Here is a 23,846-nt window from a genome sequence, read left to right as displayed (position 1 = left end):
AGTAAAACCCCTATATTTTAGACAAAATCATTCCTCCTTTAAATTATTTATAATTTAACTTTAAATGTAACTGCATTGTTACAAAGTGCATTCTATTTGCAAAGCTCTTTCACAGCTGGTAGCATCATATTGTATCAGCAATTGTTTTTATTTAATTTATTTTTTGAAAGAAAATGTCCAACCAGATTTTTGTTAGCGGCGAATGTTGCTGTGTTAATATGAACAGGAGAATTAGCTGGCATCGTCACAAATGAATGCAGCTAAACCTGGTGTACAAAGTCAGGGTTATACTCTTATTACAGAACTGTCCCTTTTAATTATACTCTGGTCTCCTTTTATATCTGTGAATATACAGCTAGGATGTAAATAAAATTTGCAAATGCGGAAAGCAAGCAAGACTACACCTGTTAATATTGTTTAAAGTGGATTTCATCCTGTCCTACTTGCCTTGCAAACTTTCCAATTCAGCACATCCAATTGGTTCCTGCTGGTGAGCAGACGGTTTTAGGAAACCTTAATCATTTTCTTAAAAAGGCAGCGCGATGTGAAACACTGCTCCGGGATTTAATTACCTTACTCAATAACCCTGCAGTGGCAACAGCTTAGCTCAGCCAGCAACTCCAATGAAGATTAGTTCAGGGCTCAGGCCTCCACTTCACAAATAAGTTGGGCTGCTGGTTACAGCTCCTGTTGGCAAACTAGTTTGATTGAGTTTCTACTGGTTTGTACTGGTATGCAAAAAAAAACAAAAAAAAAACACACCTTGACTTGAAACAAAGATATTTTCAACAATTGGTTCCTGAAACTTTCTATTCTTATGAAATATTCTTATGATATATACTGAAGCCTTTTCCCTGTGTAAATTTAACAAAAATGCATGCTTTTTTTATCTGTGCTATGTAATTGACTTTGATATTAGTACCTTTACTTAGTATATAGAACCGATATGCTTCTGTCAATTACATGTTTTTAAAATACCATAAAAACGTTATAAGGTACACCGTATATATATATATAAAAAAAAAAAAAACACATGACAGGAAGTATTCAAGGCTATAATTCCATCTCAGAGGATCTGATGGGAATTCATGTTTATCCATTAGATTGCCTATAGGGAACTTGACACTGTTATAGTACAGTCCCTGCCACCTATTACTCTCTTTATTATAGAACTGTAGAGAGGCATTCAAGTATGTGACACAGATGCACAATTAGATTGAGATACAGGGTATACTGACCAAGAAATGTGACAGGCACTTTGAGCCACAGACACACTGTAGATAGTTTCACTATCATGTAGGGGCCCTGTTGAGGTGGACTTGACGAGAAACATTGCTCAGGTACATACAGGATGCTATTTAGGGGATCAAAGCCTAGTTTTCATTTGCAAATCGGTAGAGGTTTTAAACGTAAATGGACAGGTGGACTTGTGCTAGCCTTCACCAATGGAGGGGCAAACTAGGTAGAGAACAGGTAGCTGGATGGCCGTGTGCATAGAATAGCTTTATTATAGGCAAGTCAGATGGAGTTGTATTAGGCCTGTATTCCTCTATAGCCTTTCCTTTGCTGCCCTCTTGTGGTATACAGCTGCTATAACAGATCACATAAGTGAAACTCCTATAAGGGCACAGCCATTACCACTAGAATATGAAGATGGGGGATATAATTGATATGATATATCAATGAAGATTTTTTTTGTGGGGGGGGAGGCCCTTTAAAAGTAGTTGTCTTCTTGTGGTACCTCTTGTGAAATCTGAATGGTTATTAATTCAGAAGCAGAAACCAAGATTCATGTAGTTTTAGAAAATCAAGTTTAATGTCAAATTAAATTTAAAAAAAAAAAATTTGTACCGCACTGTAGTCTATCTATGTGTAAATGGGCAGAGACTGGATGCTTGAACATCACAAGCTAGCGTCTTAACCACTAGGCAAAAGAGCCAGGCTTGTCTGCATTCGTGGTATTGGAGCTTTTAACCTCAAATCCTCTCACCGACAGGGGTCAGAATCCGTAACGGCAGTGTATCATACTACACTGACTAGGAACACTAGCTTCCTCCCTTCTGAAACATACTTGCCCCTATGCAGATTCTGCACATTTTCAAGCCATTGACTGATTTAAAATTGCACTACTCAGAGATCATACAACAATGGAGAATCGTTTTAATCGGTCTTTATCTTCCATTATCTCCCAATGTTGGCTATTTCCATGGTTACAGAAAGAAACGTAATTGCGAGGTTAATTTCTGCTGCTGAATATGATCTAATAAAACTATATTATTTTCATCCCAGACCAGTGCAACACTTAACATAGGAAAATGTTATCTGGAGAAAAGTTACTCCCAACATGTGTTTTCTTGACGATGAGAAGTGGAGGATAACAGGTTAATGAACCTGGAGCAGGACCTGAATTAGAGACAAAGCAACTGCTTGAATTACCAGAGTATTAGAAATGAAAAATGAAACTTCACCTGAAAGCATACGCAACCAACAACCAGCTGTTATAGTGCAGGGAGGTTGTATGGAGTTCAGGTCTTGGGATGTCTGTCTGTGCTTGTGTGTTGTTTTTAATGCACCTCACAATAGAATATATTATGTCACAGATATTGACAGGATAGCCATTCCCAACTCAAAGAGTAGTCGTTTCATGATCATTGATTTGTTACTTCTCCCTTGCTGTTTTAGGGGATTTGCAATCATTCTGAGTGATTTTGGATTCTGACGTTCCCATATTGAGTTATCATTTTTATGTAAGTCTGCCTTCGCCTCGCTTTGAACATGCGTTGATCTTTTCAGGCGAATCCTAAGTCCCAGGACTGAACATCCTTCCTCATTTCATTCAAATCATGTGACAAAGTGGTTTTTCAGCTGTGTCAGCCCCACCTAGTCTTTCTATCTATCTATATGTAGAGTAGGTTGGGCTGACACAGTTGAAAAGCCACCTTGCCACGTCATTTGAATGGAATTAGGGAAGGTTGGCCCGATTTTCTAGGCAAGCTCAAAGCCAGGGAAAGGCAGGTTCAGAGAAAAATGAGAATGATTCAGTATTGAAGAAACAGAACTCAGAATTGCAAACACCATCAAATAACAAAGGGAATTTGAAAACAATTCAAATGGCACTTAAAGCTGTTTGCTCTTTAAGTATTAGTCTTTAAGGACTGGAGCGGGACATAATCCCATCGTGTTGCATTTGGGTGTTGTATTCTGGTCTCTCATAGCTGTAATTTTTCTTTTTTTACTGCATGCTGTTTGTTTTTCATTTTCATTACTATAAGGCAATCAGTGTCAAATTAAACTGTGCCGGTGAACTTCAGGCACTTAAAACTAGGGCCTCAGACTAGGCTTTGTGGTATTACATTTTTGACAGCACAATTATAGGTTGTCTTTGATGTGAATAATGAGTGCAATAGGGGCAGTATACAGTTCTCACCTTACTTGTCATAAGGAAACTGGACAACTTAATTAGATAATCAGTTAATTAATTGGGGGAGGAAAGTAATTGTCTGAAGCTGTGCGTGTGTGATTTTATAATGATGATGGATGGCAACAACATACTTCTAAATGTTTCGAACACATCATTCTTTTTTTTTTAATGAATACCTCTTGACATATTTGTGCTTTGTTAAGTGTGTTTTGCATTTTTAGCCTCTTGGGGACCCAGCTGAAGATCAATGTGCAACCTTCATTCCCGCTGTCAAGTCAGTCGTCTCAGGCTTGGGAAGTCTCTGATTGGATTCGCTGGGCAGCTGACCAGTAGTGGTTGTTGAATCACAATGAGGCCCCACCCAAACCCTGCATCAATGCGGCACTCCCTATTGGTCCCCAGCCAGCACTGCTTTTACTAGGTGAGCCACTGGGTACATCCGTAGTGTTTAAAACAATGCAGTATTTTCATATTAAAGCCCCTCCATCCAAAAAAATCTTTAACAAGAGGATTAACAATGAGAAAAAGTGAAAATAAGCCTGGAGAGCAGCGCTATCTGTTAAAATTCACAGCATCGGACACCTGAAGTAAAGTTTTTGGAAATGTACTGAAACGCTCATATTCTGGAATGGTTTTTTTTTTTTTTTCTATCTTTATTGTATGAATAGAATAAAAAATGCACACAAGCTATTGAAACCGCACAGTATTCACCAGGCAAGCTTTTTTTTTTTTTTCTTTTTTTTTTTTGCAATTGCTATAGAGGCTCATTTAATAGAGTTATAAAAATGGTATCATATTGCAATCATTGCATCTTGCTCTTGCTGAAGCTGCCTGCTGTGCAGACGGTTAGTGCTGTAAGGGACAGCTGACTGGGCCTCTGCTGGTGTCATTGCTGGATTCACAGGTAGGGGGTGGGGTCAGACTTGTCGCACATCTGAACATGAATGTGTGAGGTGATGCCTGAGTAGACCTTCTGCATGGGGAGAAGATTTCCAATCTTGTCTCCCTTCTTCACATTGCCTCTGTAATTAAATGGCTTCACATAGAAGAGCTTGACACACACACCTACAAGAGAAAGGGTAAGAGTTAGAGATTTGATTCCTCTTTATATGTCTCGGGGGATTGTTTTTGTTCAATGGACTTTCGCCATCTATCGAGCCTTAAAATGAAGGGTAAAATCTGAATTCTATGCACAACATATGTGGTATTTTCTCTGAATGTATTTCTTTAATATTATCTGGCAACATCTCAAAAATGCAACCAGAGGGAAAATAGATTTTCTGTGATGCTTTTAAAGAATTTAAAGTGCAGTAAATGGTACATAAAAAAATAGAACCAGTGCTGTTATATATATGGTCTATAGGAATGTAGATTTGAATGCCAGATATTTCATTACAGCAAGCACCAAATATACTAAAACAGTTTGAATATATATTGTGTGTTGCACATAGTGCATCATTATGCATATACAGCACAGTTGATGGCCAAATGTTTACCTTTGCCACTGAGGGTGATGCCATCATCAATTAGGTTTCCATTACCATAGGGTCTAGCCTGGCCATTAAGTTTAGCATCAAATGGAGCGTAAACAGTGGAAACATCTGAACACTTAATGTCAAGTCCTAGTGGAGATGACCACCGCTGCCGAGTACATAAATATAGTGAGAAATAGTTAGACATAAGCATACATACATTCTAACAGGGTAAATGAGTTCTGACAGGCCTTGAGCATGCAACTGGCGGAGCAAAAGCTTTCCCTAGTGACACGCATTTAGACATTACCATCTGGCTCCATAGTTACCACAGCCATAGCTGTCGCATCTCCTTTTAACATTCCCACTGTAGCCATTGCATAAGACTCCAAACTTCAGCAGGGCTGCCTCTGTAAAAAACACCCACACAACACATCACACATCAGATCACAAACTAACACTTTCATGATACTAAATTTAAAGTCAGTTTTGTAAATGAAACATGGCTAGGTATCGTGGCATTGTTATTATTGGTAAGTTTTTAAGCCGTATTTGAAGTTGATAAAAAAAAAACATGTTTAATGTTTACTCTCTTCTTTATTCCTTGTAAAAAGGAGCAAGAAATTGGCAGATCCCCAGATCAGAATTTTTAGTTTGGACTTTCAATTCTAACATTCAAAATGTACATGTAGTATAAATAAATAAAAACAGGGTCTGCACACATTACCAATTCAGGCAGCACTGGCGTTTAGTAGACCCCTCACAGAGTCCACTGATGTAGGTCCCTTTGCAGAACTGGGAGGTGTGCTGACATTGGCCCCCTTGGCTCATACAAACATGATCTGCATAGGACATACTGCAGAGGCAGTATAGGCACAGTAGAACGACCACGTTTATAGGCATACCTCGAACAACCATGACCAGTCAATTTGACCAGGGTATTAAAAACAACATAAATATTATAATGAAAGGACAAACAATTAAGAAAGGAAAAAAAAATGTAATATAATTTGAACAGAAATGTGTTTCTATGCCGGCATATTACATAACGTGCAACCTCAAAAAACGGTAAAAAATGAAATTGAAAATACATTTGTGTATATCTAGGTATACCATATACAGTACATACAAAACTGTACAACTGAAACAATTTAAATAAGTATTATTTTTTTTTTTTAATAAATTGATTTATATTGCCTACATAACAAACCGCATATACACAACAGATGCTATGTGTTTATATATAGACATACTATAATCGAAATTACATGAATAAATAAACATTTGAAACAGAATGGGCTTCATTTACAATCGTTTACAAAGTCTAAGTGCTGGCACAAATCACACAGATCCTGCGCTTTTCAAAATATGCACTACATTTACCACAGACTGGCTTTGAGCATCTGGCACCAAATAGACAGCCTGGCACTGTGACCTGTTAAGGCTGATTGATGGGCTATCAGGAGGCTCATTGAAACAATAGAAATGTCAACTGACCGCTCACTTGAGGAATGCAGACGGATATAATCAAACTTCAATACATGGCTGCAAGTCCCGACTGATAAACACAAATAATATCGCAACATTTGTTATAACAATTGTTATAATATGTTTTTTTTATATATATATATATATATATATATATATATATATATATATATATATATATATATATATATATATATATATATATCGCTCCTGGTCGGAATAGGTATGATAGCATTTTATCTCCCTAATTTCTGCAGCTACGCGATTCTTTCTTTGTCAGGGTAATTAGTACATATATTTAGGAAAAGTCAAGAAAGCATCCCTCCTTATCTTAAACACACACAGCAATTTAAATTTAAATTCCAAAAACGGTCAAAATGACCGCCCTGGTCGTTCTAGTGTTAAGAGCCTTAGAGCCTTTTACCACCTGCTCTAGTGGGCATGGTTCTTTCTAATTCTCCCTAATGTACTTCCCTCCTTTTTACCTTTTTACTCTGTCTTACAAATGTAGGTCACACAATCATTTTTCTAAAGTACGAGAATTATAGTAAAGTACAGAAATACTGTCATAGTTTCTTCTCAACTACGGCATATGAAAAAATATCGTATGATGCCCTTTAAAACTGTGGTTTATATAGAGAGAAGCATTTTAAAGCTTGTTCAAAATCAATGTGGTAATATATAACGGCATGTATATGTTTGAATCAGGGGCAGTGTCCATTTAACTACTCATTTCAGTGTTATTAATATGATTTTTTAAACTGTGTTTTCGTGTGATACTAATCAAGATGTCAGCCTTATCGTTTCATAATAAAAAATGGTGGAATATATATTTTAGATTCCTATTTACTTAAATAAAAAAAAAACACTATCACTTGATTTTTCTTTTTATAGAGAATTTGTTTAACGATGCCCCGCTCCCCTTATGCAATGGACTCAACCACAAATACGATGTCGTATTAGGAAGCCTATCAGAAACATCATCAAAAAATCTTGCTACATTGACTGCGTGCCATTTGGTTGGTATCAGTTGTGGTGGTTTTTGCTCAATTTCTAGATAAATAAATAATAACAACAAAGTTATTTAGCCTATCTCCATATTGCAAAAGCTAGGCAGTCCTGTCCAGTTGGTGGTAAATGTATGTTATTACCGCCATACAAGAGCAGTAAGCTTCTAATTACATACAGGTTAGGTAGTATTGCAAACAGAAGTCTCTTTACCTAGATAATTTTTTATTTGTGTGAACAATATATGACAGCAAAATACTAGTGACAAATGAATCAGGACGCAGGTGTGCCGCAAACCAGCACTGTTTTTATTTGTAGTACAGACAGCAAACAGGTTCAGACGATCGTCAGCACGGCTCTCATCAACACTCCTTACATCACCCCTGAGTAGCTCACAAGCTCTCCTTAAATAGCCCCACAGATATACACAGTTGAAACTCTGTAAATGCTCTACCCAATCAGAAGCCCACCCCGGTTTCCTCCCCCTGCCTCTAACCAGTGCATCGCTCAGTCCATTGTCCACCTTTCCCGCACTGGCGAGAGCTCACCGCTGGTGCAAGGTTGCATCCATTAGTTTAGGAAGGGCAAGCTCTTTAGCAAAGTGCCGTTCATTGCCCTCACGTGTAAGTTCCGTGTGCCAGCAATTAATTCTCGAGGATGTCTCTGCAAGTTGCATGCTCTGAGCTCCAGCTTGCAGAGCAAGGTACGACACGCATAAACAGTCCTGAACAACAATCTGGCCACAGGCACATGGTTCCGCCCGTGTTACAATAGAAACTTTTTTTTTTCCCTTCAGTTTCTTTGCGTATATAAATAAGGTGTGTTAATACTACATTGGAAAGCAGTGGCATGTCATCTTTTTGCAAATACCAGCTATATGTTTTATGATTAGATTTGCAATGTCAGGCTTTGATAATGGACTGGGGTGCATTTTTTTTATGGCACATCACGGTCTAAAAATACATTTCATGATTAAACATAATATTTATTAAAGCAGAAAAGAACAGTGTTGCCACATTGAAATTGATCATTGTTCTCTACAGTAATTGTACAACACATTTCCCAGAAATCGTGAAATCCGTGATAACAGTGAAGATGGCTAGTAGTCAGCCTGTCACTGTTCAGTATTTAGTGGCAGTGGGTGCAGGAAACATTTTCACAATGGTTTTATCATTGTTGAGAACAGAGTAAAAAAAAAATATCTGTACTTTGTAAAACATACATTAAGTGTTCTAATTTGAATGACTAGTTGTTCTAAGTATATTTACATTAGTTATGATATTTTATGTAAGGGTACTACTGATACTGTTTTTGTAATCAATGTTAGCAACTGTATCATTGCACCGTAATTTCAATAACAAGGGACGGTATACAAATTACAATGAATCACTAACATGATCAGGTTCATGTTTCACATAGTGAATGATAGCCTTACTTCTTTAATGTGCCCATCTTGGCTTGCACATACTGTATTCCTTTTTAAGGAGTAATATTAATATTCACTACTGAGAAAATAGGGGAGGATGTCTTCAGAGCAAAAGAGTAGTACCGTAAAGTTTGGTATATAATGCGCAATTTTCGAAATTTGAGAAACAAATATGAGTACTTGTGGCAATGTGATCCACCCCTGTGTGCATTTCTGTGTTGTATGTTGCGTGTGTTAATGTTGGTGTATAGAGATTGGTACACGGGATATAAACAGGTCTGTATTTCACGTGTATTTAAAAATGTAGATTTGTATTTAGGCACGAGGATGGCACAGATCACTTCACGTGCTGATTAAAATGTAATGTGTGGTCACGGGAGTACACTTAATTAATTCACGTGCAGTTGTACCGGGATTCCAATTGAATGATTGACTAGCAATCGAGTCTCGGTACAACTGCATAAAAGCAGCATGTTTTCACTCACTCGGGGTTGGGTGTTCGAGAGTGGAGAACGGGTGAGAGAGAAGGAGAAATAAGTTTAAATATCAATTGCTATTACGTGCTGGTAGGACCAGCACGATACTTGTTTATTTAAAACTCACCGTGTTTGTTTGTGTGTCTGTCCGTGCACTGTCTGTTTACTGTATAGTCCGTTTTGTTTGTCTCTTTATTTTGGCGTGAAGTGCCGTGTCCTGTTTTTGCGTTCTGTTTAAACCTTTTATTTTGTTAATAAACGCTGAGTGCAGCCATTTGCACTCAGCATTATTCATCGCCACCGTCTGTCTGTGTGTTTCTTCCGGGTCTGACGTGTCACCACTCAGCCAGCCTTGTGACAGTACTATATAAGGGTTTACGTATTCTATGTAATATACTATGGTGTTTTTGATTGCATACAAAAAAGCAGCGTTATAAAAGTAATGTAACAATATATCTCAGATGTGCGTTATACACAGTGTGCTTGTTATACTCTAAATATAACAGTACACTTTTTCCCCCAAATTAACTTTTTTTCCACTGTTTCAAAATTGCAAAATATAAATACATAGATAAATCAACAGCTTTGTTATTTATAAAGAGGAACTTTTTTAAAAGAAGTAATGTTTTAGGGAGTTCCTCTCCAGTAGGTAAGCTTGAATACAAGATTGGAACACTGGAAACTCAGCAATGAGGAGATAAATCTAACCAATATGACACAGAAAAAACAAAATAATGTGTGACACTTACCAGTTGAAAAGATGACAGCCAGGATAATGACAGTCTTCATCCTGAATACTTACAGACTACTACTCAGCAAACACTTTGACAGTGAGCAGCTGGTTGAGTTTCAGCACCACAGTTTAGCAGAGGGTATTCACTGCAAGCCTTTTCTGTTCTGTACATACCAGAATATCTATTCTCTATTTCCTTGAGCAGGCAGGCAAGTTGCTTCACCGATCCCAGCAGCCACTTCCTCTCACTTTGAAGACTCCACCTTCTATTAGTAACTATCATTTTGTACTTACTTTATGAAAACCATGACAAAAAATAATACGTACATAAAAAATAAAACGTCCCGTGCATTGTCCTCACGTGTAAGTCCTGTGTGCCAGCAATTAAGTACTAGTGCCAAACAGTCTCGAGCAAGTCTCTGCAAGTTGCATGCTCTGAGCGGCTTGCAAAGCATGGTCTGACACACATAAACAGTCCCGAACAATAATCCGACGACAGACACACGGCTCCGCCCGCACTCGTTATTACAATAGAAACGTTTTCTCAGTTTATTTACGTATATAAGGTGTGTTAATACTACATTGGAATGCAGTGCAGTGGTATGTCATCTTATTGCAAATACTAACTAACATATGCTCCACCACAATAAAAAGGGGAACCTGTAAAAACAGATTGTTTAATTACAACAGGTGCTTCTTATATAAAAGCAGTTTGTGGTTTTGGTCGTTGTGGTTTTGTTTTATTCCTGAAATTTGTAGGATCCTCTTTTTACTGAACACATCCCACTATGAATTTTCAGCATGTAACTGTGATAATGGACTTAAATTAGAATGTATATAATCCCAAGCTAGGTAGGTACATCATAAAGACTTTTTAAATAGACAAATGTTATGAAATGTTAGTATCAGATTTATTTGTATTATAAATGCATTCAATTATCTATTGAGCTATTTGAATTACAATTTGTATACAAAAGTAATGATGAATGAGAACGTTTGTGAATATAAATAGACTGTGCTGTGATATTGATTAAACTGGTGTGTCAACAGATGATATATATTTAATATATGTCCTATTGTATGTTCAACATAACTTGACATGCAGTTAAACGGCAAACATGAGCGTGGGGCCATTTCAAAACAGTTAGGAAGGACACCAGGAGGGAGAACACTAGAAGGTAGAAACAAATAACAAAAAACATCATACAGTTAATCAAGGGAGATGCTGTGGAATATTTGAATTTTTACTAGAAGACTCCCATTTGAGCATTACTCATGTTAAAAGTTTGAATAAACATCTTTTAGTTCAAGTTATGTTGAATATGCAACAATAATTCACATTTTAGGTTAAGTGGCATTGAAAGTAAGAGATATCCCCTTTGTTCTCTTCAGCAGGTTGGGTATAAACATACTGGTTACCAAATAGAACTCAGTGTCTGTCTCAGTCCTTGCTCTTGTAATCCGTTTCTGTTTTGATTGTGAAACTGGCTGCGCCAACAGTCTCCTAAATCATGCCAGCTGAACAACATCCAAATAATTATAACATAGCAACACACCTTGTGTTTGTTATGATATTTTGTATTGAATGAAATAAAAAAGGGGCAACTATGAATATATACATATATTTTCTTTAGCCTTGTAATTGAAACTTGGCTTTAAGTTTAAGCTTACTGTTGAAGAAGTCCTCTATGAATAACACAGATTTATTTTGTTGTTGTTGTCAAGCCTGCGTTTAAATAAAATGCTAAAGGGAAGAGCTGCAGACAAGCACCAAAGGTTATTTTTTAGAAAGGGCATATTGTCAACTATCAGAGTTTTATTGCTGAAGAACTAACAGCTGCAAAATGCAGAAATGAGAGTAGAATGACAGTATAGAATATGACATGCTCATAATGTAATACAGATGGAACACATCTAAATCTACAAGCTGTTGTAGTTAAAACCGATGAACACAATGAGGGCTCAGTCTGCTGTTGTCTCTTCATTTTTAGGAACCTGCATGGAGAAATGATTTGAAATGTTAAATAAGAAAATGGGCGTTGAGTTTAATGAAACACAGTCAGTGTGTTGTTTACTATACACCTGGCTACATTATATATATATATATATATATATATATATATATATATATATATATATATATATATATACAGTGCCTTGCGAAAGTATTCGGCCCCCTTGAACTTTGCGACCTTTTGCCACATTTCAGGCTTCAAACATAAAGATATGAAACTGTAATTTTTTGTGAAGAATCAACAACAAGTGGGACACAATCATGAAGTGGAACGAAATTTATTGGATATTTCAAACTTTTTTAACAAATAAAAAACTGAAAAATTGGGCGTGCAAAATTATTCAGCCCCTTTACTTTCAGTGCAGCAAACTCTCTCCAGAAGTTCAGTGAGGATCTCTGAATGATCCAATGTTGACCTAAATGACTAATGATGATAAATAGAATCCACCTGTGTGTAATCAAGTCTCCGTATAAATGCACCTGCACTGTGATAGTCTCAGAGGTCCGTTTAAAGCGCAGAGAGCATCATGAAGAACAAGGAACACACCAGGGAGGTCCGAGATACTGTTGTGGAGAAGTTTAAAGCCGGATTTGGATACAAAAAGATTTCCCAAGCTTTAAACATCCCAAGGAGCACTGTGCAAGCGATAATATTGAAATGGAAGGAGTATCAGACCACTGCAAATCTACCAAGACCTGGCCGTCCCTCTAAACTTTCAGCTCATACAAGGAGAAGACTGATCACAGATGCAGCCAAGAGGCCCATGATCACTCTGGATGAACTGCAGAGATCTACAGCTGAGGTGGGAGACTCTGTCCATAGGACAACAATCAGTCGTATACTGCACAAATCTGGCCTTTATGGAAGAGTGGCAAGAAGAAAGCCATTTCTTAAAGATATCCATAAAAAGTGTTGTTTACAGTTTGCCACAAGCCACCTGGGAGACACACCAAACATGTGGAAGAAGGTGCTCTGGTCAGATGAAACCAAAATCGAACTTTTTGGCAACAATGCAAAACGTTATGTTTGGCGTAAAAGCAACACAGCTCATCACCCTGAACACACCATCCCCACTGTCAAACATGGTGGTGGCAGCATCATGGTTTGGGCCTGCTTTTCTTCAGCAGGGACAGGGAAGATGGTTAAAATTGATGGGAAGATGGATGGAGCCAAATACAGGACCATTCTGGAAGAAAACCTGATGGAGTCTGCAAAAGACATGAGACTGGGACGGAGATTTGTCTTCCAACAAGACAATGATCCAAAACATAAAGCAAAATCTACAATGGAATGGTTCACAAATAAACATATCCAGGTGTTAGAATGGCCAAGTCAAAGTCCAGACCTGAATCCAATCGATAATCTGTGGAAAGAACTGAAAACTGCTGTTCACAAATGCTCTCCATCCAACCTCACTGAGCTCGAGCTGTTTTGCAAGGAGGAATGGGCAAAAATGTCAGTCTCTCGATGTGCAAAACTGATAGAGACATACCCCAAGCGACTTACAGCTGTAATCGCAGCAAAAGGTGGCGCTACAAAGTATTAACTTAAGGGGGCTGAATAATTTTGCACGCCCAATTTTTCAGTTTTTATTTGTTAAAAAAGTTTGAAATATCCAATAAATTTCGTTCCACTTCATGATTGTGTCCCACTTGTTGTTGATTCTTCACAAAAAATCACAGTTTCATATCTTTATGTTTGAAGCCTGAAATGTGGCAAAAGGTCGCAAAGTTCAAGGGGGCCGAATACTTTCACAAGGCACTGTATATATATATATATATATATATATATATATATATATATATATATATATATATATATATATATATATAAATATATATAGCAAGTTGCCTTATATAATAATAATACTATAGCATTAACATTTTTGAATATATACCCCTCTCTATCATTTAAAATTAAGCATTATAACTATAAATAACAAAGCATTTTTTTTTTAAATTATTATTATTATTAAAATGGAGTTACGTTTTATTAAACTTTTCCATAAAAGCATACCAAAATGTAATAAAGCTTATTGAAAAGCATGGTAAATCATATAAAAAATACAGCAAACCATGGTAAACTATGTCAAATACTGTACATTGTATAATCATGGGAAAAGCGTGGAAATACTGCAAAATTAACATGAAAATTTACACTGGAAAATTTACATTGACTTTGGACACTCACCTGTTTTTTTTTCTGAACACAAAGTACATTCCCAGGATGATGGCGACTATTATCACCGTGGGAACCACAGCACCTACAATCACAATCAGGATTTCTATACAACAGAGAAAAGGAGGTGGCTTAGTTATAAGACTGAATAATGACAAGACTGGTAACCTCTTTTTTTAAGTACAAGAAGTTCATTGCATATTGTGCAGCACGGTATAAGGTAACTATCTTTTTGACGGTCAGTTAAACCAAGGCATTGTCCACCAATGCTTTGCTATGGACAAATGTAACTATCTTTATCTGAGCACAAACTGCAGTCAACATAACTAATGTTTTGTGGTGTTTAATGCATGTTGGCTTTAAATAATTACAGGCAGTGATCATAGTTTTTGTTATTTGGTACTTTAATACTAGCGCCATCATTATTCAAATTGAACCCTAAGACATTATTACAAATATGATGTCACTATTTCAATAGTAGTGTAATATTCAAAACAGTACATCTTCAAATATGTACATGGCATAGATCAAAAGGCATGACTGAGCAGACAACATAGAGGAAACGTGACGGCAAAGGAGAATTTACCACAATCGTCAATCATGACATGCTCATTACTTGGCTCATGAGCTGGCTCAAATTCTGTCTCCTCCAAATGGCTTTGTGGAGTCAGGGAAAGAAACGCTGAATAAGAAATACAACATGGAATCATAAACATGCAGGACTTCATACTTTCAGGTAATTAAGTCAACTTTTCAAGCAACATTTTCCAGATTATTATTATAAGCAATAACGTCAACATATGATTGCTTAAAAATGTCATAACAACTTGTTCTTCCGCAGTTGCCAGAAAGTTGTCTCAAGCACCCTGGGCTACAATGTGATGCATAAAGTTTACATGCCATTCCCAAATAGTGTTCTAGAATATGTATATGTGACAGGACGGCTGAGTGGTGACGTCCCCAGACCAGGAAGTTCACAGAGACACACACACAGGTACATGCGAGTTGAAGCTTTGGTGCGCATATTTATTAAATTCTAAAAATAAAATCACAAAGGCAGACAAAAACACTGCTCACAGAGCAAAATAAAGGTTCAAACAAAAACACCAAAATAATCCCTTCACCCAAAACGAGCATCGTACTGGTCCTTCCAACACAAGTAGCAATTGTTCTTTTTTTAAAATCTTTCTCCTTCACTCTCTCCCCCTCCTTCCTCCTCTTTGAACACCCACTCCACTATGAGTGGCTGCTGTGCTTTTATGCACGTGATACATCTCCGAATTAGCAATAAATTAATCAATCCGGAGACAGGCACATTTTGCATGCGTTTGAGGGATGGGGCTTTATAACCCCATCCACGCTGCCAAACAATAACAAACCAAACATCGCGTTTTAAATTAACACAACCCAATACATTTAAATCATACAAATACATTTAAATAATAGTACATGTTACCAGCAGGGCTCTGCCCTGCCACAGTATATATGTTTAACTGCCTTTGCTCTGAATGTCTTTTTAGCACAGTTCTTTTACGTTGACAGACACTATGGAGTTAAGGGTATTGTGTGTGGTCTCTACCATCAGGCCACTTCAGTCCACCTATAATAATAATAATAATAAAAATGTCTTTCATGTACTTATCTTTTCTTAACTTTTGAACAAGCGCTTCAGTACAGTAGTCTCCTTGTACAGGAGCACCTCCTAAGAGAACACCCTTGTGGTGAAATTGATTTTTGCCATTACTTCTAGTTGAAACGTTTGTCATTGAATTTAAGTTTCTTTTAGGATTTCTAAACTTAGCAACATTGAGTGTTTACCACAGATGACTTTACAAAGATATTGTAGATTTCCTTATTGCCACTAGGTGTCAGGCAAGCCTTAATGCACTCTCCAAATTATAAACATGTGTGTGCTCTGGTTGTACAGCCCTGCAGTATATTCAGAGCTTGTTTGAGATGTTTGGCATATTCTTCCTTAGATGGTAATCTGGGATTGGTACACAACAGATTCAATATTGTCTCTGTTAGTTTCTTATATGTAGAAAATATTCAGTATGAAAACATGTCTTTTTATTACAGCTGTTCTGACTAACTTTTCTCATAAGCCCTAATTGTGGTTGTTTCTGTTGTGTCTGGCAGAATTTCAATCACAGTTAAACTAAAACCAGCATCACTTTAGAATGAATGTCTTCCAATCCCATTTAAGCATTCAGACTATGTAATCCATGCTATTAATGAATTGCACTTTGTGGATATCAAATTTTTACCTAAGTCTTAAGTATCAAACAAAATTAATTATATAGTTTTGTTTTTTTTAAAAAGATTGTTAATATGATCCCATGTCCCTAATAAAAGGATTACATGTCTGTTCAGTAACACAATAACAACTTGACTAGTTTATTGGTTCTTTTAACAGCTCACTGGGAATATCCTGCCTGTGCAATGGTGATATGCTGAGCGCTGTTAATAAGCACTTTCAGTTCAGGAGTTCATACACTATTTTACTGACTAACACACCATTCCTCCCTGTGTTATATCTTTTGACCCTCCAGATTGTAAAGGAGCATGACAAATAGATTATTGCTAAAAAAGTTATAATTAATAATTGATTTGCATCTACAGTACAGCGGAATACTAATTTAATGAAGTGAAACTATATATGGTTCCTATAGTACAGTATTCCAGACATTAGCAATAAAGTAGCTTCAAATTTCATTTTGAGTGATACTAATAGCAGTTACTCAAAAATGGCATTTTAATAAGTCTGTGCTGAGTTCAGGAGCTCCTCTTCAGATCTGATTGTCTGCTTTGACATACAGTTTGTATTGTTGGATCGAGCAGGCAAAGTGTCTTTATATTAGTAATCACCAGCGTCATTCATTATAGAGCACTCCAGCAAAGCCAAGTGAAACCTGATCCAAAGGGACAGATCACAAGATGCTGTTGGTTCTTACTTCTATCAACACACTTTCAGAATACATGGCAGGCAACTTGTGAAAGCAACTCAACACAAACGTATCATAAAATCAAAAAACACTGTATTTGAGTAACTACTCATAAGAATTGCAAGCATCATAAAATGAAAAGGAAATTTAAAGCCACTTAGGGATGGATTCTCAAAACCATTTTCTTCAAATTGTCATGTGCACTTTTTTTTCAGATAGTAGAAACACACCCAATAAAGTTACCAACACAAATGAACAACTCATACATTTAATTTACGGGGCTTGTGATTAGTCTAAAATGGTTTATTGTTCATTTTAGAAATGCAAGTTGTTATTTTTCTTTTAGACAAAATGCACAAATGACCGTTTGGAGTAAATAGCTTTGAGAATTTAGCCCTTACTCTTTAAGAAAACTCAAGTAATAAAATCACCAGTGTTCACATTCTCATTTATCATACTGAACTGCATGTAAAACTAATCATGAAACTATTCCCCCCAAAAAAAAGACCTACCAAAGCAAATGGCTACTAGAGGACCTGGAAAGAAGCAGTTCATTTTGAGTCTTCGTGTTCATATGACCCAGACCCAGACGTTAATTATGACAATTCTGTTGCTGTGTCACCCTCTTATCTCACCAGCAGGCCATGGCTCTGCTGATAACCATTGGATATCAACTCCTGCAGCTCTTTGATTATTCTTCACAAGACAGGCAGTTTATACTGCTATACAGAAAATAGAGCTAATATGTATTGTTTTCACACTATAATTTATATAGGCATTTGTCTTAGTAATAACAGTACATGTAGTTAATGCACTAGACCAGCTGTATTATAACACGGATTGGATGATTGGGTGGGAGTATAATCTGTAATTGGTTACTGTACATCCATTAATGCATGGCTTAGGGTTAGGAGTTTCATACACTATACTGTAGAGCAGGGGTATCCAATCCTGGTCCTGGATTGCCCCTATCCTGCAGGTTTTATAGGTGTCTTTATAGGGCTAGCATGTTGGCAGGGAATCCAATGAAGATCACCACCAGGTAAAGAGAGGGGATCAGCACCGAGGAGGAAGGGTCCTTCAGGTGCTCCTTATTCAATTCCTCCAGCATTGTAGTTCCTTTGCATTTGTAGAAAATGAATGATGTCCAGCTGATGCACACACAAAAGAAAATAAAGAATGTTATTACAATTATATAAATACCATTTTTACAAAACGAAATACCTTTATGTGCTTGGCATTGCAGCTATACAGTATTCATGTTGAGGTGTACAGTACTGTAGTGACTTTTCAGTTTGTCTACAGTTAATGCTAACAGGCAAAATGACAATTATTTAAAAATATAAAAAATTACACTTACTGGGGCCAGAACAGTCCTGCTTTGCACAACCCAGTGTCTGCAGAGACACAAACAGCAACACAGTAAAGAATGTTGGTGGCATGCCAGGAGAATCCATTGCAGTTGCTTCTTATTTCCGCTGTTCCTATATGAACCAGGGAGAGGCTACTGACAGTGTTTTTAGTAGAGAACTAGCCCAGCTTTTTATCATTAATTCTGTAGCACAGGAAACCAACTCGTAAGCATGAAGCTTTGTGGCATTATCCTGAAATGCAGACACAAACCTGAATGTTAAATTAATTTAATTAATATTCAATATAGGATTCCCCAATGACTCAGTGAGCAGTTGCAATTCAAACTGGTCCCAGCTAAAGTTTATGAGTCCCAGCTAAAGTCTATTCATTCTTCATTATTATTATTTATTTCTTTACAGACTTACAGTTGTTACAAAGTATCACATTACAGGCAATAGCAATTGAGAAAATTACAGTAAATAATTACGTTTGAGAGTGATTACGACTAAAAGCAGTTAAACTTACAAATATTTGGTTATATGAGTAAATTCAATTACGAGCAAATAATAAGTACAATAAGTGAATAGGAATGATTTCAAATAAGAGCAATTACAAAAAAAAGTGAATACGGTTACCTTTAAGAGTAAAATCAAGTACAAGATACAGAATTTATAATTATGATTGAGAGCAGTAGTAGAATACAGCAAAGTATGGAGCAGTTAAGTGCAAGTGCAAGATGATGCAAGTACTGATACAGTTGGGTGCCATATAGTCCAGTATGTGAGGTTTACAGATGCTGTCTGAACAGATGTGTCTTGCGGAGGCTCCGGTCAGGGACTGAGCAGTCATGATATCCATGGGTAAGTCGTTCCACCACTGAGGGACAAGGGTGGAGAAGGAGCAGGCTCTGGAGGCAGAGGAGCAGAGGGGGGAGTACAGCTAATCTGCTGTAGGAGGTATCGGGAGAAATAATAGTCTGGAGGTAGGAGGGTGCAGAAAGGTCGAGACAGCGATAAGCAAGAACAAGAGTCTTGAATTGGATGCAAGAAGCGATAGGGAGCCAGTGGAAGGAGCGGAGCAGCATGGGAGAAACGAGGAAGGGAAAAGACAAGGCAAGCAGCAGAGTTTTTGGGTGAGCGGGAGCAGATGGATAGCGGAAGCAGGGAGGCCGGCCAGGAGGGAGTTGTATTAGTCAAGGCGGGACAGTACCAGGGCCTGTATTAGGAGCTGTGTGGAGTAGTCGTTGAGGAATGGGCAAATTCTGTTTATGTTGCTGAGGAAGAAACTACAGGAGCGTGCCAGAGTAGAGATGACAGTAGGAGAGGGAGGGGTCGAGGGTGGCACCGAGGTTCTTGGTGGATGAGGAGGGAGAGAAGGTGGTGAATTCAAGAGGAATAGATATAGAGAGATCAGTGGTGGGGGAGGAAGATGGGGAATAAAAGGAGGTCTGATTTGGAGAGGTTGAGTTTAAGTTGAGTTTAAGATGATGCGAGTGCATCCATGACAAGATGGCCAAGAGACGGAGAGATACGAGAGGAGATGTGGGAGTCAGAGGGGGGAAAGGAGAGAAATATCTGGGCATCATCAGCATAGAGATGATATGAGAAGCCATGGGAGGAGATGAGGGAGCCAAGGGAGTGGATGTAGAGAGAAAACAGGAGGGGTCCTGGGAGCTGAGCCTTGGGGGACATCTGTAGAAAGAGAGAACAAGGCAGAGGGTGAGCCAAGCCAGGACATCTGGTACATGCGATCAAAGAGGTATGGGGAAAACCAGGCAAGAGCAGTCTTGTATAAATAATTCACCACCCATTAGAGTGCAGAATTTCTCTCTGTTGTGATTGAATAGTAAACCTATTTTAGATCATATGGAATGGATTTAAATTCCTAACAATTATTGTAAATGTCCATAAACTGCCTGGTTTTCACATAGCAGGAAGTACACTGAAAGATTCCTGCGCTGGTCTGATTTTTATGACCCGCTTCCGACCCGGACCCGCTACTACAGGACCCAACCCTAACCCGCAACCTGCTGCAACACGGTCTTCTTACCCATGACAACCCACTTTAGTAATATCTGCAACCCGACCCGAACCCACAATGGTTTGTTCTTTACCTACTGCCTGCGTCAACTGACTCTCACATTCACACACAGGTGTATCTACCATTCTCCACAGATTGAGTTTGTACAATAGGCTATACAGCATATTGTGGTCTGGATATATTTTCATGCCACCAGTTGAAAGGGAGCTACATCTGTGCTTTTGCAGAGATGTAACAGTTTTGTTCACAAAAACATGACAGGTTTTACAAGCAACGAATCCAGGCATATGTTCGTTATTTTCATTCCATAGGATTCCAAAATAATTCCACACTTCTGATTTACTTCACAAACTATTATCACTACATGATATAATCCCTGCGCTATCTTTTGTTTCACCTCATTCACAAACATTTTTAATATCACCAAGCAGACTAAATGATTAAAAGGACCTTGCGACGTATCAAACAAGCGAGAGCACTGCATAGTCAGCTGACTCCTCCCTCATCGCCTCTTGCTTTAGTGCAGGAAACACCAGTACATTTACCTTCTAATACGTTATTTGGGAAAGGGTTACAGAAGAGTACGCTGAAAGGACTGGAAACATTTTTGGCGATTCAAATTCAGACCCGAAAATTACATTTTTTTGACCCGCACCCAAACCGCAACAAAAGTTTACATTCCGACCCGAACCCAATGCAGCACTCTACTGCAAGATTAGAGGACCAGGATACGGACACACAGAGCAGTGAGGACTTTAGATTCATTTCCATATTTCAAGGACATGCAGAAATAAATCTAAACACATATTTGTTAAGTTGTTTTAAGCAGTCAGACCTTTTCCACATGTGGATAAAATATGGTTAACCTAGACTTGTTTTCTCCCCCATGGGAAACCAGCCGAGTATTGTTTTAAATGGTGGTTTACACATCTGTTGCTATGCAAGGGCCAAAGTAACAGACGCGTCTGGGTTCTTGAGACTTTCTATACATCTGCTTAGCCGTCGTTAAACTCATTTAATTTACAGAGCTTCATGAATTTAATTTCTTTGGATCCCACTCAATCATATGTTGTGAATGCAGCTAAATGAAATTAATTTCTGATATCATGTTGCTGTAGGTTTGCATATACTCCTAGCTGTTCCCTATTTTTGGTTGTTGCAGTGTGCTAAAGAGCTTGACTATATCTCTTTGCTGTAAAATATTGTTACAGCAGCGCCTATTTGGAGTTGGGAATGCTGTTACAGCATTTAGCTCTCAGTAATGTCAGATTTGACCCTACACTTCAAGATTAACCCTGTGCTGATTATGTAGCATTTGTATTTTGGGTCTGTTTGCACTTTGGGCCAGGTAATGTGTTTAAATGGCTGAATAAAATGCAGATTCTCAGATCAGATTACAGGAACACAGAAAATTAACCTGAACTTCAGTGCTCACTTCAGTTTTATATTGTCCTGAAATATCTGCATATTCCTCCTTGAAGTATTAAATCAAAGCAAAGATCTTTAACAGAACCGAAGGTTGGTCTGTGATCATGCTGATAACGGGAATATAAGGTAAGAATTTTTGTAAAACTGTCTGGTACTCTTGTAAGCAGCTCTATATCTGAGCAATGCAAATATAAAACTGTACTTGACTTTTGTAAATTCTTTATCATCAGTACAGAAATGTTCCATGGATACACATTATGTAATAAATCATATGTAATAAGCCTTTAAAATAACTCATAAGTTTCAAGTTTAATGGCAAGAAAAAACTTTCCAGAAGATTCAAGGCTTTACATGCAAATGTAATGAAATTAAATAGTGTGGCCTTACTAAACTCTACCGAAGTAACAATCTGAAATCCATGGTAAATATAAGCAGCTTTATTACATTGTTCTAATTACATCATGACAAGCAGCAGCACTGTGTACACCATTATAAGTATGTTACATGCCATACAAATAACATCCATAAAAAACTAACCATCAATCATAAAGCAGTAAAATAGAGGGAGTTTGCAAAGGGGGAGTCATGTTACTTGTGCTACCAAGCATGCCACAGCTCTAAATTCAACATTAATGCTATCATATAATTGCCAGCATTAATCATCTTTTTAAAAAAAGCTAAAACTATATATATTTATTATTGTGAAGATTTATTTAAGTTAATTTGCTAAAAACAAAAGTCTTAGAAGTTTTTCAGCAAGAAACAGAAATTACAAAGATGCAACAGAATAAAAATAAATTTATACAGATATCTTACCCAAATCCTTCAGCAGATAACAAACTGTCGATGAAACCAACATCATAGTTATATCCAAGTTACGCTTTCATTGCCAGAAATGCAAAACATAGGTGCATCTTTTAAAGGATTATACAATAGTTAGTTGCAATAAAAAACACACATTTGTAAAATCAGACTGATACAGTGAACCTTACAGGACAGCAGGATGTCACATCACATATTACAGTAATTCAAGTACATTTAGAGTAAATTCCTAGTCCACTGGTAATGGAAAGAACACAGCAGGTGACTCTTATCTGAGTTGAGAAGCATCTTTAAGACTTGAACTCTGGGAATAAATAACAGTTCTGATTCTGCCTAATGCAGTTCTGGAAATCTGTGAAGTCACCAAAAGGAACATTATTTTACACCAAGCACAGCTGCGGACCAGTCACATTAGGAAACTTGACATGTTTTTTGCTAATTAGCAATAAGTCTAAATTAGAGGGTATTACACTGATAATGACATTTCCTGATGATCTACAAGAGATAGGAATTGAACCACTGGTTTCTTACTATATACCTTGCTAGTACATATAAAACATTTCAGCAATGCCCTATTGGTTGTCAAGTGTCTTGAAATCAGCATTACTATGTACAATTCCCATTTCTGAATGACATTAGTATTTGTGGGAGTTTTATAGTATTACCAGTGTTGGGGAAGTAATATATTTCAGATACAAGTTACTTGAACACAATTGTAACGAGTTACAAATAAATACTTCAAGCACAATTTACATTTTACAGATGTGTGTAATTATATATATTTATATATATATATATATATATATATATATATATATATATATATATATATATATATATACACACACACACAGTGCCTTGCAAAAGTATTCAGACCCCTGACCAATTCTCTCATATTACTGAATTACAAATGGTACATTGAAATTTCGTTCTGTTTGATATTTTATTTTAAAACACTGAAACTCAAAATCAATATTTAATATTTTTATATTTTATATTTAATATTTTTAATATTTTTAACTTGCTTGCATAAGTATTCAA

The 23,846-nt window shown here is 37.2% G+C and overlaps 1 protein-coding gene across 2 annotated transcripts; it reads right to left on the bottom strand.

Annotated features, from left to right (window-relative positions):
• Window positions 1–4,087: 4,087 nt before the first annotated feature.
• LOC117431757 (leukocyte cell-derived chemotaxin-2-like) lies at window positions 4,088–6,442 on the bottom strand. 2 transcript variants are annotated; one of them, XM_058996166.1, is made up of 3 exons: window positions 5,621–6,442; window positions 4,918–5,303; window positions 4,088–4,486 (listed from the first exon to the last, which is right to left on the bottom strand). In XM_058996166.1, exons 2-3 carry the CDS (start codon window positions 5,105–5,107, stop codon window positions 4,320–4,322), a joined length of 357 nt encoding a protein of 118 aa, XP_058852149.1. In that variant the 5' UTR covers window positions 5,108–5,303; window positions 5,621–6,442; the 3' UTR covers window positions 4,088–4,319. The 2 variants fall into 2 exon arrangements, with proteins under 2 accessions (XP_058852149.1, XP_058852150.1); XM_058996167.1 differs by having other exon boundaries at window positions 4,918–6,442.
• Window positions 6,443–23,846: the final 17,404 nt, after the last annotated feature.

The sequence above is a fragment of the Acipenser ruthenus genome, chromosome 22, assembly GCF_902713425.1.
Source record: "Acipenser ruthenus chromosome 22, fAciRut3.2 maternal haplotype, whole genome shotgun sequence".
In the NCBI taxonomy this organism is placed as follows: Eukaryota; Metazoa; Chordata; class Actinopteri; order Acipenseriformes; family Acipenseridae; genus Acipenser; species Acipenser ruthenus.
This window is presented reverse-complemented; position numbering and strand designations above follow the sequence as displayed.

What these genes read in the sequence shown, in the direction of transcription:
- LOC117431757 (XM_058996167.1), bottom strand. Translation starts at nt 5,107, where the DNA reads ATGCTTATGTCTAACTATTTCTCACTATATTTATGTACTCGGCAGCGG. An exon ending in CATCACCCTCAGTGGCAAAG is followed by an intron (nt 4,487 to 4,917) that starts GTAAACATTTGG and finishes TTTCTCTTGTAG; the next exon opens with GTGTGTGTGTCAAGCTCTTC.